Consider the following 13,646-nt stretch of genomic DNA (forward strand, 5'->3'; position numbering starts at 1 on the left):
AAAAAGAGCAGGTGTCCCAATACTTTTGTCCAAAAATTTATATAAATATACACCTTGCTCTTATACAGATGAAGACATCTGTAAGCTGTACTGCATCGCTGAGGACTTTGACTTCTTCTTCGCCATGTCCAGCAAGGTCAAGGATGGGACGTCCTGCTCCGATCACAGACCAGACGTGTGTATCGATGGGATATGTGAGGTATGGGAAGAAACGTTTTCTCTTCTTCACAATAAAACTCACATAAAATGTCCTCACTAGTTCTTGCACTGCGTCCAAATACTTCATTGACCCGTCCTCTCCTGTCTGCTCTACTTGAGTCTGCTGATCTATAGCTCATGTCGTCAGTAAATACAATGGCAGAGCTGACTAGCTTATGGATCCACATGAGTACCAGATCAACAGAATCTAGAAGAGGATGTTTCCGTAAAGTATTTGGACACTGCCTTACTGAGCTCCACAATTAATCATATTTCTACACAAACTCACTCCAAACTGACCCCAAACTGACCCCGATACTCATGTGAGTTCACATATATCTGTTTTAATCCACATATTTACAGACTGAGACCATTTCAGGTAACACTTACTGTTTAAAACCTCCCCGTTCTGTGCCTAAGAGCTCCTAGCTCCATGTAGCCCATGTAGATCACCTGCTGACCTCAGGGGGGCTCTATTGAATAACTAAACAAATGTATTTAAAATACAGTATGCATTAAATTGACCATGTCTTGATTGTTCTTAAATTATTAAGCAGAATGAAATACTAATGGGATTTAGACCACGCCCACTTCCAGTTGCATTAAACCTCTACTACATAAGTTTATGTCAGCTGTTATGAATATATATGTGAGCATCACATACCCTTATGAATAGTGCCGCTCGTTAAAGTGTTAAAAACCCCCTTGCAGTCCGCCAGTCTTAATTCTAAGATGATGTCACCTGCTAATTTATTCTTTTTTAGGGTGTACCGTCGTTCTCCACTGTCCAGTGGTGTGTACAGGCACAACCGAGCCCTGTGTCATTCTACACCAGCTCATAATGCCATTCTAATCTTGCTTCTCTTTTTCCTCTCTTCCTGTGGAGCCGGTGGGCTGTGACCAGGTGCTGGGCTCCACGGCTGCTCTGGATGCCTGCGGAGTGTGCAAAGGAGACAACTCCACCTGCAAATTCTACAGCGGGCAGTACACCCTGCAGCACAGAGCCAACGGTAAGGCTGGGTGAAAGGGAAGGAGCTAGCCAGGCTAAAGTACACCTTTCAAACATGGTGGAGGTAGTTTCAGCAACAGCTCAAATTGAGACCTAGCCAGGCTAAAATACAGCTTCCAAACATGGTGGAGGTAGTTTCATCATTATTAATGCTTAATCCAACATCTAGTGAACAAATGTATGCCAGTATTGTTTCAGTATATTGCTGGTATTTAAATTAAAACATATTTGATATTTTAAAAAACAGTTTTTGTACATTTTATGTGTATATTTTTCTTATATGATTATATGATATGATTTCCTATCAGTTTATATATATATATATATATATATATATATATATATATATATATATATATATATTATATATATATATTACATTTTTAATATATTTTTTTATATTATTTGTTATAATAATATAATTAAAATTAAACATATTTAATTACTTAATTATTATTTAAAAAGATATATAATTATTATTTTAATTTTATTTACATTTAAATTTTAATCATATTTGTACCTGTTTTCTTATGTTGTTTCCTGTGTAACCAGACAGTGATCAAAGCATTTCACATCTAGTTGCACCGTGTATGACATCATAAATAAACTTCCATTTGACTTCATTTCACCTGTTTTATTTAAAAATGAAAAAAAAAGAATAAATAGAAATCTATTTAATCATACACTCTCATATTCTCTGTTTGTGCTCTCTCTCTCTGTAGAGTATTACTCTATGGTAACAGTGCCTGCTGGAGCCCGCAGTATCCGTGTGCAGGAGGTGGAGATCTCCTCCAGTTACCTGGCGGTCAGAGGAATAAAACGTGGCTCCTATTATCTGACCGGAGACTGGACAGTGGACTGGCCAGGGAAATTCCACTTTGCTGGAACGACCTTCCACTACCAACGCTCGTTCAGCCAGCCGGAGAGCCTGTACGCTGCCGGACCCACTAATGAGAGCCTGGTGTTTGAAGTGAGTCTCACTACCATCCCAAAACACCACACTGCATTACACACTTCACAGTGAACTGACACGACAGCTGAGTGGCCAGTGAGTGGAAGCACAGAGTAGGTGTTTCTAATAAAGTGGCCAGTGAGTGGAAGCACAAGGTAGGTGTTTCTAATAAAGTGGCCAGTGAGTGGAAGCACAGAGTAGGTGTTTCTAATAAAGTGGCCAGTGAGTGGAAGCACAAGGTAGGTGTTTCTAATAAAGTGGCCAGTGAGTGGAAGCACAGAGTAGGTGTTTCTAATAAAGTGGCCAGTGAGTGGAAGCACAAGGTAGGAGTTTCTAATAAAGTGGCCAGTGAGTGGAAGCACAAGGTAGGTGTTTCTAATAAAGTGGCCAGTGAGTGGAAGCACAGAGTAGGTGTTTCTAATAAAGTGGCCAGTGAGTGGAAGGACATAGTAGGTGTTTCTAATAAAGTGGCCAGTGACTGGAAGCACAGGGTAGGTGTTTCTAATAAAGTGACCAGTGAGTGGAAGCACAGTGTTGGTGTTTCTAATAAAGTGGCCAGTGAGTGAAAGCACAATGTAGGTGTTTCTAATAAAGTGGCCAGTCAGTAAAATCACAGTGAATGGGTTTCTAATAAAGTGGCCAGTGAGTAAAATCACAATGTAGGTGTTTCTAATAAAGTGACCAGTGAGTAAAAGCACAAGGTAGGTGTTTCTAATAAAGTGGCCAGTGAGTAAAATCACAATGTAGGTGTTTCTAATAAAGTGACCAGTGAGTAAAAGCACAATGTAGGTGTTTCTAATAAAGTGGCCAGTGAGTAAAAGCACAATGTAGGTGTTTCTAATAAAGTGGCCAGTGGGTAAAATCACAGGGTACAGGTTTCTAATAAAGTGGCTTTGAGTGGAAGCACAGGGTAAGTGATTGAACTAGTTTGTGTTTCATCCATACAACTCCACTTAGATCTGATTTGCATGGCCTTTGATCTGCTTTGTTCTGAGCCTTTATACAACACTGCTGTGCCATTCCTCTCGCCCTTTCTCTCTCGCCCTTTCTCTCTCGCCCTTTCTCTCTCGCCCTCTCTCTCTCAGTAGACTGGTGTGCAGAGCAGAAGGCAGTAATCTGCATTAGCTCTTCATAATCACAGAAAGAAAAAGGAGGACGGGCCGAGATTAAAAGATTAAGATAATTTATAATTTATCTCAATAGATCAAAGATCAGAGATTTCCTGTATTGTTTAATGTTCAGAAGGTTCATTTTGGTGGTTTTGGTGGGCAGAGGTTGGCACTCTCGCTAGGTTAAGTATGTTGGAACAGTAGAGGACTGGCTGAGCTGAAGTGTGGCGGTTCACAGCAGACATAACAGAGCGGTTCTGCAGAACCCAGAGCGGTTCTGTTTGAATCATTAGATCAGATTAGTTTAGGTACTGACATTCTTGTGGCAGGGTTTGCTGGGGTCACGTAAGGCCAGCACAGCAGACTAGCATCGAACCGACCACAAACCCACGGCCTGCGCTCCCAGAGCCGCCATACCCAGTTCAGAGCGCCAGTCAGTGTTACTGGACTACACCATAACATACAGTAATAACAGAGGTATTACACATTAATAGCCTGACTATTTGAGTCTATTAGAGCTTACTGAGCACCCCCACACAGTCTGTGTGTGATGATTAGTGCTCAGTGCTAATCGGGTCTAAGTAGGAGCTTCCATTAGAAGTTAGCTACGTAGGTCTTTAGGTCTTGTAGCTCCAGTGCAAGGTGTCCAAATCCAGTCCAGATCTCCTTAAAGATCGTTTTTCTGTGGTATTTGGATGGAGAGTGATGTCTCAGGTGTTGTGGGATGGGGAGATGGCGTCTGATGTTCTGGGTCTGGCCGCATGTGTGGATGGTTAAGGCTGAAACCCTAGCCCTGCTCGGTCGGAGGCACCAGTCTCCCACGCCAAATCAATCCGGGGGAGGTTTCCCCTCATGTTGTGTCTGCAGTCAGGTGGCTTGCTGTGTTGCAGATGGTTGGGAGACCCCCTTCTGAGCTGAAGCTGGAACCGTTCTCCACCCATATTATAGAACCGGTTATAAATTTGGTCCGCTTCTGGACAGGATAGCATGCAGAGTCTCATGGATGGCTTCCAGGGTGGTAGAATCTGCACCGATCTCTTGTGTTTTAGTGGAGTTATGAAATAACTACATTTTGGGAGGAGGAACATGCCTGAAGCTCCTTCTCCTAGATCTAACGTGCTATTAATTCCACCTCTATCTTGTTCATGGAGGTTTCGTTCCTCCAGACATCCAACCCAGTGCAACCCAATTCTCTTGTTGCCGCCCTGCATATCTGAGCCACCTTTCATAGTAAACAGGCCATCTAACTCTTGCTGCTTGATCAGACACCTCCAGTTTCTTCTCCTGAATCGATCATCAATACTCACAAGCAACCGCATCTTCTAACAGCCATCTCCACCTTAAAGTTTCTCTTGCCTCCATTGACTCTTAATACACCCATAATTAACACATTTACAAGCTCAGGGTAACTTTGGTGCCAACCTGAGGAGGATGGGTTCCCCTACTTAGCCTTGGTTCTTCTCAAGGTTCCCAATTTCCTATGGAGTTTTTCCTTGCCTGCGTTGCCCTCAGCTGGCTCATTGGGGTCCAGGCCCGGATTCCTGTTTTTAGGCACTATTATCCCTTTCATCTAATAAACCTCCATCATTAGATGTTCTAGACTCTCATAGCAACAGTTAGAATGCCTCCTAGCCTATGAACGTTTGGGACGTGCCAGCATTCACCTAACATGACCCAGGATCTAGGAACTGTTCCTGATTCTCGTGAAATTTGGGGACTGGCTTCCCACCACAAAACAGAAGCCGCCTGAATTCCAGTCAGTTTTTAAACCCCTTATTCTGCTCTATCGTAAGAAGGCGGGGCTACACTTAGGAATGAAGTGACTGACAGACAGCCTCGGCTGGAAGAGGTCGGTCATTTGCAGCAGGACCTGCATGGCGTCTCCCTGGAGGACCTGTGATGTAGACTGAGAATCCAGGGGGAAATCCGCTCTGCTCTGGAAGCTCTGGAAGCTCAGTGAAGACGGTCTGAGACACTGAGAGAACGGGGTACTACCAAATGAGTAGACGAGTCTGGTTCTGCCTCTGGTCTCAAATTAGCTTCTTTTCTATAGAACGGAATGGGAATGTGTCCAACAGTCATTGTTGGTGCCTACAGGTTTTCATGAAGCTTCGTAACTTCAGACGCATTCAGAAGTATTTGAACCTCTGGATGAGATCTGGTTTGGTTTACACAATACTGGCTGTGTCTCACCTGTCTGAGGATCAGCTCTGTAGCTCCGCTAGCGTCCTGCTCCAACAAGCAGAGGACATGCATACACACACATACGCACACACTCACACAAATCCACTCTAGGCCGTATGGCTCCAGAGAGAATGCATATGTAAAGCCTATATGCCCCTCGTCACTGAACCTGATCCAGCCTGCAGGAACCTGCTAATCTGACAGCCTCTCTTGGGCCGGACTGAAGAGTGTTATTGTGTTGTAACCCAGATCACAGGTAATCTGCCTCTTCAGCACAAGCCCGCCACCCGTCTCCTGTTAAAACGAGCACTCCCTGAGAGAATGGGGGGTCAGACTGCCGAAGGTGTGTGTGTGTGGGGGGGAGTGTATAGTGTACTAATGCAAGCTAGGAATTTCCTAACAACTTCGAATAGTTCTATAGTACAGACACTATATGTCCAAATGTTTGTGGACACCTCTTTAAGTTATATTTGCACATCTGACATAAAAGGGGAAATGCACACACATGGCTTGTCAAGTCCCTGTAGAGAAGTACTGCCAATAGAATAGGACTCTCTGGAGCAGATAAACCTGCTGAACCTATTGGCACCTTGCTGCCTAATGCCAGGTGTGGGCTAGAGGGCGTATAACGCCCCCCCAGCATTGAGCTGTGGAGCAGTGGAAGAACTGTGTTCCTTGGAATGATGGATGGTGCTCCATCCAGTACTTTTAGGATGAGTTGAGGATGACGTGGGGCGGTGTTCATGCTTTAGTTGCTGAATGCAATCAAATCCTCACAGCAATGCTCATCCAAAATCTAGAAGAAAGTCTAGAAGGAGTCTTCTTTCCTGTGTCCAAATACTTTTGTCCATATAGGGTGTTTTTAAATGGTAAATTTAGTTTAATTTGAATCTGTTAATCTATATAAATGTGCATAATTAATGATCTACATTAGAAGACAAGGTAGAGTGTCTCAACACTGCTTGTGCTTGTTCTTATTTTCATTTTGCTGAAGGTTGCCAGATAGTGGAAAGGAAAATCCCTCTTTTTTTAGAACAGAACCAAAGCACTGTTTCTTTTTACACTCCATTTAAGTCAACCTCAGCCCAGGTCAGGTCTAGTGGACTTCCTCCTTGGTTCGGCCCATTACAGGACCTTCTCCAGGACCACCCACCTGATCATCAACACTCCACACACTCCTCTGTGTGACATAAACAGTGTAATAACACACAGCAGGCTTGATGATAAGATCACAAATCCTCACAATCAGCAGAAAAGGCCGAACACGTTCACTAACCTGTCTCCTGTTTTACGACCCGTGATGAAAACAGCACGCTTCAGTTCGGATACGAACACACACATTCAAACATCTTCCCACGTCTAAGCAGCGGTCAGCGCCTCATCTGACCACTGGGTCGAGGTGCAGTGTGGTCTTCTGTATAACTCAGTGGTGGAGATGTAAACACAGTCCTTTGGGAGGAGGGGTTTGGTGTGAAATTATGGTTCCCTCTAGAGAAACTTACCCACTCACATTGCTTTACAGAGGTGGTGAATGGACCTAGGCGTTGGTCGCCATGACTACAACACAAATATAGCAGGTTTATTGACTATTCAAACCCACCAGTGAAGCTACACGTGTCTTCTGAGCTTCGCATTAAATATTAATGATGGGGAAAATCTGTGAAACCAGTTTCCTTTGGGGACTATTTCACCTCACAGTGCCATGCCTGTATCCCTCCACCATGGATGGACTTTAAACAATGTGCTTTAAATCTCAGAATTATCATAAAATGAGTATTCATAACTACGTCAGTAGGCAACACCTTCCTCTGCAGCTGGACACTACCCTTTCCAGATGTTTCTATGTACACTATCCTTCTTTACAGATGTTTTAAGAAGATGGCCCTCCGTTAAAGCTGTTTCAATGGAGACACGCCTTCTTTACAGCTGTTTCTATGGACATTGACCTACTTTACAACTGTTTCTATGGAGATACATCTATACAGTGGTTTCTATGTAGATACACCTTTTCTACAGCAGTTTCTATGGAGACTAACCTACTTTAAAGCTGTTTTTGCGGAGACACATCTTCTTCACAAAGCTTTACGGCTGTTTCTATGGACACCAACCTTATTGTCAGCTGTTTCTATGGAGGCACATCTTTTTTACAGTTGTTTTTATGGAGACATGCCTTCTTTACAGCTGTTTCTATGGACATTGACCTACTTTACAACTGTTTCTATGGAGACACGCCTTCTTTACAGCTGTTTCTATGGACATTAACCTACTTTACAGCTGTTTCTATGGAGGCACACCTTCTTTACAGCTGTTTCTATGGAGACACGCCTTCTTTACAGCTGTTTCTATGGACATTAACCTACTTTACAGCTGTTTCTATGGAGGCACACCTTCTTTACAGCTGTTTCTATGGAGGCACACCTTCTTTACAGCTGTTTCTATGGAGGCACACCTTCTTTACAGCTGTTTCTATGGACATTAACCTACTTTACAGCTGTTTCATTGGAGATAAACCGTCTTTACTGCTGTTTCTATGGACACTAAGCTTCACAGCTGTCTCTATGGAAAAGCAACTTCTTTACAGTTTTTTTTTAAGGAGACATGCCTTTTTTACAGCTGTTTTTATGGAGAAATGCCTTTTTTACCACTGTTTCTATGGACATTAATCTACTTTGCAGCTGTTTCTATGGAGACACACCTTCTTTACAGCTGTTTCTATGGAGACACGCCTTCTTTACAGCTGTTTCAATGGAGACACGCCTTCTTTACAGTTGTTTTTATGGAGACATGCCTTCTTTACAGCTGTTTCTATGGACATTAGCCTTCTTTACAGCTGTTTCTATGGAGATACATCTTATTTACCACTGTTTCTAAGCACATTAACCTATTTTACAGCTGTTTCTATAGAGACACACCTTCTTTACAGCTGTTTCTATGGAGACACGCCTTCTTTACAGCTGTTTCTATGGACATTAACCTACTTTACAGCTGTTTCTATGGACATTAACCTACTTTACAGTTGTTTCTATGGACATTAACCTACTTTACAGCTGTTTCTGTGGAGACAAATCTTTGCAGCTGTATCTATAGACACTAAGCTTTATAGCTGTTTCTGTGGAGACACATCTCCTTTACATTGACAGCTGTTTTATCAACAAAAGCAATACCTGATAGGGCAATTCTTTCATCATCAAAAATGTCCTTAAAAACAGTGTCTCAGGCATCAGGCAGCGTCTTCATCACCATTAGGAGGATATTTTATTAGAGCTCCAGACGTCTGCTTCCCTTCACCTCCACTGTAGAACTCCAGCTCTGACTCTAAATATGAGGGGTCTCATTACAGACAGCTGGGGGCTGAAGTGGGTAAAGAGGCTCATCAATGTAATGTCTCTCTCTCTCTATTTCTCTCTCTCCTCAGATCCTGCTGCAGGGAAAGAACCCTGGGGTGCTGTGGGAGTACACACTGCCCCTACAGGAGAGAAAACACAACTACACCTGGAGTGTGATCCGCTCTGACTGCTCTGCAGTGTGCGCTGGGGGTAAGTGTGTGTGTGTGTGTGTGTGTGTGAGAGAGAGAGAGAGACAGAGGGAAAGTGAGGAGTTTTGTGTGTTTATATATGGGATTGAAAGGAACAGCAAGGCCGTGTGTGTGTGTGTGTGTGTGTGTGTGTGTGTCAGGGATTTTGCCCAAATTTATCAAAAGCACCTTTGTGAAAGACAAATGCACCCCCCTCCTCTCACCACAGCCCACCCTTTCATTCACTCATCAGTGTGTGTGTGTGTGTGTGTGTGTGTGTGTGTGTGTGTGTGTCAGTGCCATCTCCATTCATACACTCTCAGTGGGAGTTGAGGGTAGACTATGACAGCACACATCTCTATCTGCTCTCTCTCTCTCTCTCTCTCTCTCTCTCTCTCTGTCTCTCTCTCTCTCTCTCTCTTTCTGTCTCTCTCTCTGTCTCTCTCTCTCTCTCTCTCTCTCTCTCTCTCTCTCTCGTTCACTCTCAGTGCAGCTCTGCCACTCTTCCCCTGACTGCAGCTGCCCTGTCTCACTGTAGCATCAATAGGGTGCTGTGTTGACCTCACCAGAAAGGTTGGCTCTTGCAATTGCAATGTGTCTAATTTTCCCCCTCCCTCAATATGGTGCTGCAAATGATCCTACCTATTCATAGCGCCCCATAGCACTACCATTGCTCCTGAAACGAGGAGGGTAAGGACTTAACACATGCCTCCTCAGATAAACAAAAAGCCAGCCGCCTCCTCTTTTCTAACTGCAGCCTCCACTCGGACAGAGAGCGCCATCTACCCACCCGGAGTGAGAGCACGGCCGATTGTGCTCTCTCGGACTCCGGCTACTGATGGCAAAGCGGCATGGCTCAGGATTTAGGAAATGCACGACCCCCTGGGCAGCGCATAGTGATGTCCTTTTAATGTATTGCATTGATCTTTTTGATAATTCAACTTTTGTTTATTATAAATTATCCTAAATTAGTATAAATATCCTAAGTAAATAAAACAAATAAAATAGAACTGCTGTTTTTAAACAAAGTCAACAGACCATCTGTCCTCGGATCACAAAACTCACTGTTCAGAATAGATTAGCTAGTTCTGATACTCTTCTGATACTCACTATACTGGGCTGAGTGATGGCCTCTCTCTCAGAGTGTATCAGGGTAGTGGTGTTAACAGTCTTTACTCGTTAGTTTCACACATCTTACAGAAGCTTCCGCAGAGCTTGAGGCAGATCTGGTAAAAATGACTGAATGTATTTTCTATTGGAATGAGCAGCCAAATCCAACACGGTGGTTCTTCAGCCGAATGCGAGGATTAAACAAGAGCCTTTAAAGGCGGATACGCTAAAAGCCAGAGGATTAATGTCAGTTGTGTTACGCACTGTTTTCAACGCTGTACATTTCAGGTTCCTCTCTGTGATTCGTCCTCATGCTCTTAGAGATGCACCCCCGATTCTCAGGTATGATGTTTAGGACATCTGTAGATGTAAATGTTAAATTAATAACAGTGAGCCGTTTCTGTGTGTTTAGGCCGTGTGTCGATGAAGCCCATCTGCCTGCAGGACCAGAGCACTCAGGTTAACTCTACACTGTGTAACCCTCAGACCAGACCAGCAGTGGGCTCCCAGCTCTGCAACACGCACCCCTGCCCGGCACAGTAAGATCCTGACCTTTGTTTTATATGTCATGGACCTACCTGTGTGTGTGTGTGAGAGAGAGAGAGTGTTTGTTTTCCTACATTTTAAGGACAAATTATGATTTTGAATGTCATGTGTCAGCTACAAGCAACTTAGCTTCTGACTGGACTGTGGTCCATTCTTGCTCATTGGTGGGGTGTAAGCATCCCTGGGCTGTTAGCGACATTAGCCATAGCTCCAGTGTACAACTAAAGAACCCAAAATTTAGACATCAAACACGTCTTGGCTAATTGGCTACATTTAGGCTCTAGGCTCATAAGGTCTCGCTCCTCGTTTCTCTCTCTCATCCACTCACCCTGCTGCTTTCTGCATAGAACTGTGTAGAACGGCTGATCTTGGCGAGCTGTAGAGTGTATTTAGTGAGTGTGAGAGTGTGTGTGTGTGTGTATGTGGGCGGGTGCTAAAGGGGAAATCAGGACCATATGACTGCTTCCTTACAACATAGAACCTTAACTGCTTAACCTGTCTCCTCCAGAGCCTGACAAATCATCCAATAACAAAGGAGAACCGAGAACAACCACAAGACTGTGTGTGATGTGTTAGTGGAACTGCATTGGAGTTGGATGCACTTCTGGGGTTATTGATGGCATTGGAGCATGTCTGACGTTGTTCTTGTGTATAAGTCTGGTTAGAATCTGTGGGGTTGGAGTGTCGAGTGTTTGTGGCATTCCGGAGTTCATCAGGACAGAGGTGTTACTGGAGTTCATTGGGATGTTGGATTTTATTGGAATGTTGATGATGTTAATTGGGATTGTGATGTTGGAGTTCACTGGGATTGGGTTGTTAATGTTTCTCAGGAGTTTATCATTATTGTGATGGAGTTCACTGGGATTGGGATGTTTGTGATGGAGTTCATTGGGTTTCTGAAGTTGGAGTTGGTTGGATTTCTAATGTTGGATTTCATTAGGATTGAGTTATTAGATTTCATTGAAATTCTGAAGTTGGAGTTTATTGAAATTGGGATGTTTTAGTTTATTGGGATTGAGTTGGAGTTCATTGGGACTGTGATGTTACAGTTTCTTAGGATTGTGATGGAGTTCATTGTGATTTGGATGGTGTAGTTTATAAGGATTGGGATGTTGACATTCATTGGGATTGGGATGTTTTAGTTAATTGGGATTGTGATGTTAATGTTTCTCAGGATTGTGGTTGAGTTGGAGTTTATCATTATTGTGATAAAGTTCACTGGGATTGGAATGTTTGTGATGGAGTTCATTGGATTTAATTGTAATTGGGATGTTTTAGTTAATTGAGATTGTGATGGAGTTCATTGGGATTGTGATTGTGAAAGTTTCTCAGGATTGTGGTTCAGTTGGACTTCATTGTTGCATTTCATTGGAGTTCTGAAGCTGGAGTTCAGTGGGATTAGGATGTTTTAGTTGATTGGGATTGTGGTGGAGTTCATTGTTATTTTAATGTTGGAGTTCATTGGATGTCTAAAAGTTGGAGTTCATTGGGATTGTGATGTTAATGTTTCTCAGGATTGTGGTTGAGTTGGAGTGTCTCATTATTGTGATGGAGTTCGGTGGGATTAGGGTGTTTTAGTTCATTGGGATTTTGATGTTGGATTTTATTGAATTTCTGAAGTTGGAATTTATTGAAATTGGGATGTTTTAGTTAATTGGGATTAAGTTGGAGTTCATTGGGACTGTGATGTTACAGTGTCTCAGGATTGTGATGAAGTTGGTGTTTGTCATGATTGTGATGGAGTTCATTGCGATTTGGATGGTGTAGTTTATAATGATTGGGGTGTTGGGAATTAATCATGATTGTGAGGTTTGGGATTATGTTGGAGCTCATTGGGATTGGGATGTTGTCGAGGTTTCTGGATTTCTGAAGTTATAATTCATTGGGACTGTGATGTTGCATTTCTTATGATTGTGAGTTAGAGTTTGTCATAAATGTGATGGAGTTCCTTGGAATTTGGATGTTGTTTATTAGAATTGGGATGTTGATGTTCATTGGGATCGGGATGTTTTAGTTAACTGCGATTGAGTTGTTGGAGTTTATTGGAATTCTGAAGTTGAAGTTTATTGAACTTTATTGTTTTATTGTTTTAGTTCATTGGGACTGTGATGTTACAGTTTTTTTATTATTGTGATGGAGTTCATTGGGATTTGGATGATGTAGTTTATTAGGATTAGGATGTCAGAGCTCGTTGGGATTGGTATGTTGTTGAGATTTCTTATGATTGTGTTGGAGTTCATTAAATTGTAGTTCCTTGTGTCTGATGTTACAGTTTTTTGATTGTGATGGAGTTTATCATAATTGTGCTTTAATCGCAGTGATGAAGTTAGAGTTTAAATGGTTGTGATGGAGTTAGAGTTTTAATGATTGTGATGGAGTTAGAGTTTTAATGATTGTGATGGAGTTAGAGTTTTAATGGTTGTGATGGAGTTAGAGTTTTAATGATTGTGATGGAGTTAGAGTTTTAATGGTTGTGATGGAGTTAGAGTTTTAATGATTGTGATGGAGTTAGAGTTTTAATGGTTGTGATGGAGTTAGAGTTTTAATGGTTGTGATGGAGTTAGAGTTTTAATGGTTGTGATGGAGTTAGAGTTTTAATGATTGTGATGGAGTTAGAGTTTTAATGATTGTAATAAAGTTAGAGTTTTAATGATTGTAATAAAGTTAGAGTTTTAATGATTGTAATAAAGTTAGAGTTGTAATTATTGTAATGGAGTTTTAATGGTTGTGATGGAGTTAGAGTTTTAATGATTGTAATAAAGTTAGAGTTGTAATTATTGTAATGGAGTTTTAATGATTGTGATGGAGTTAGAGTTTTAATGGTTGTGATGGAGTTAGAGTTTTAATAGTTGTGATGGAGTTAGAGTTTTAATGGTTGTGATGGAGTTAGAGTTTTAATAGTTGTGATGGAGTTAGAGTTTTAATGGTTGTGATGGAGTTAGAGTTTTAATAGTTGTGATGGAGTTAGAGTTTTAATGGTTGTGATGGAGTTAGAGTTGTAATTATTGTAATAAAGTTAGAGTT

The 13,646-nt window shown here is 42.1% G+C and overlaps 1 protein-coding gene across 1 annotated transcript in view; it reads left to right on the plus strand.

Annotated features, from left to right (window-relative positions):
• Positions 1 to 13,646, plus strand: part of adamts18 (ADAM metallopeptidase with thrombospondin type 1 motif, 18) — an 82,067-nt gene that overhangs the window by 55,533 nt on the left and 12,888 nt on the right. The window contains exons 13-17 of the mRNA XM_072671393.1: positions 69 to 199; positions 1,085 to 1,208; positions 1,930 to 2,177; positions 8,868 to 8,988; positions 10,489 to 10,615. Coding sequence (XP_072527494.1) covers positions 69 to 199; positions 1,085 to 1,208; positions 1,930 to 2,177; positions 8,868 to 8,988; positions 10,489 to 10,615 — 751 coding nt within the window. The remainder of the gene's footprint in view (positions 1 to 68; positions 200 to 1,084; positions 1,209 to 1,929; positions 2,178 to 8,867; positions 8,989 to 10,488; positions 10,616 to 13,646) is intronic.

The sequence above is a fragment of the Salminus brasiliensis genome, chromosome 25 (genome assembly GCF_030463535.1).
Source record: "Salminus brasiliensis chromosome 25, fSalBra1.hap2, whole genome shotgun sequence".
Classification (NCBI taxonomy): domain Eukaryota; kingdom Metazoa; phylum Chordata; class Actinopteri; order Characiformes; family Bryconidae; genus Salminus; species Salminus brasiliensis.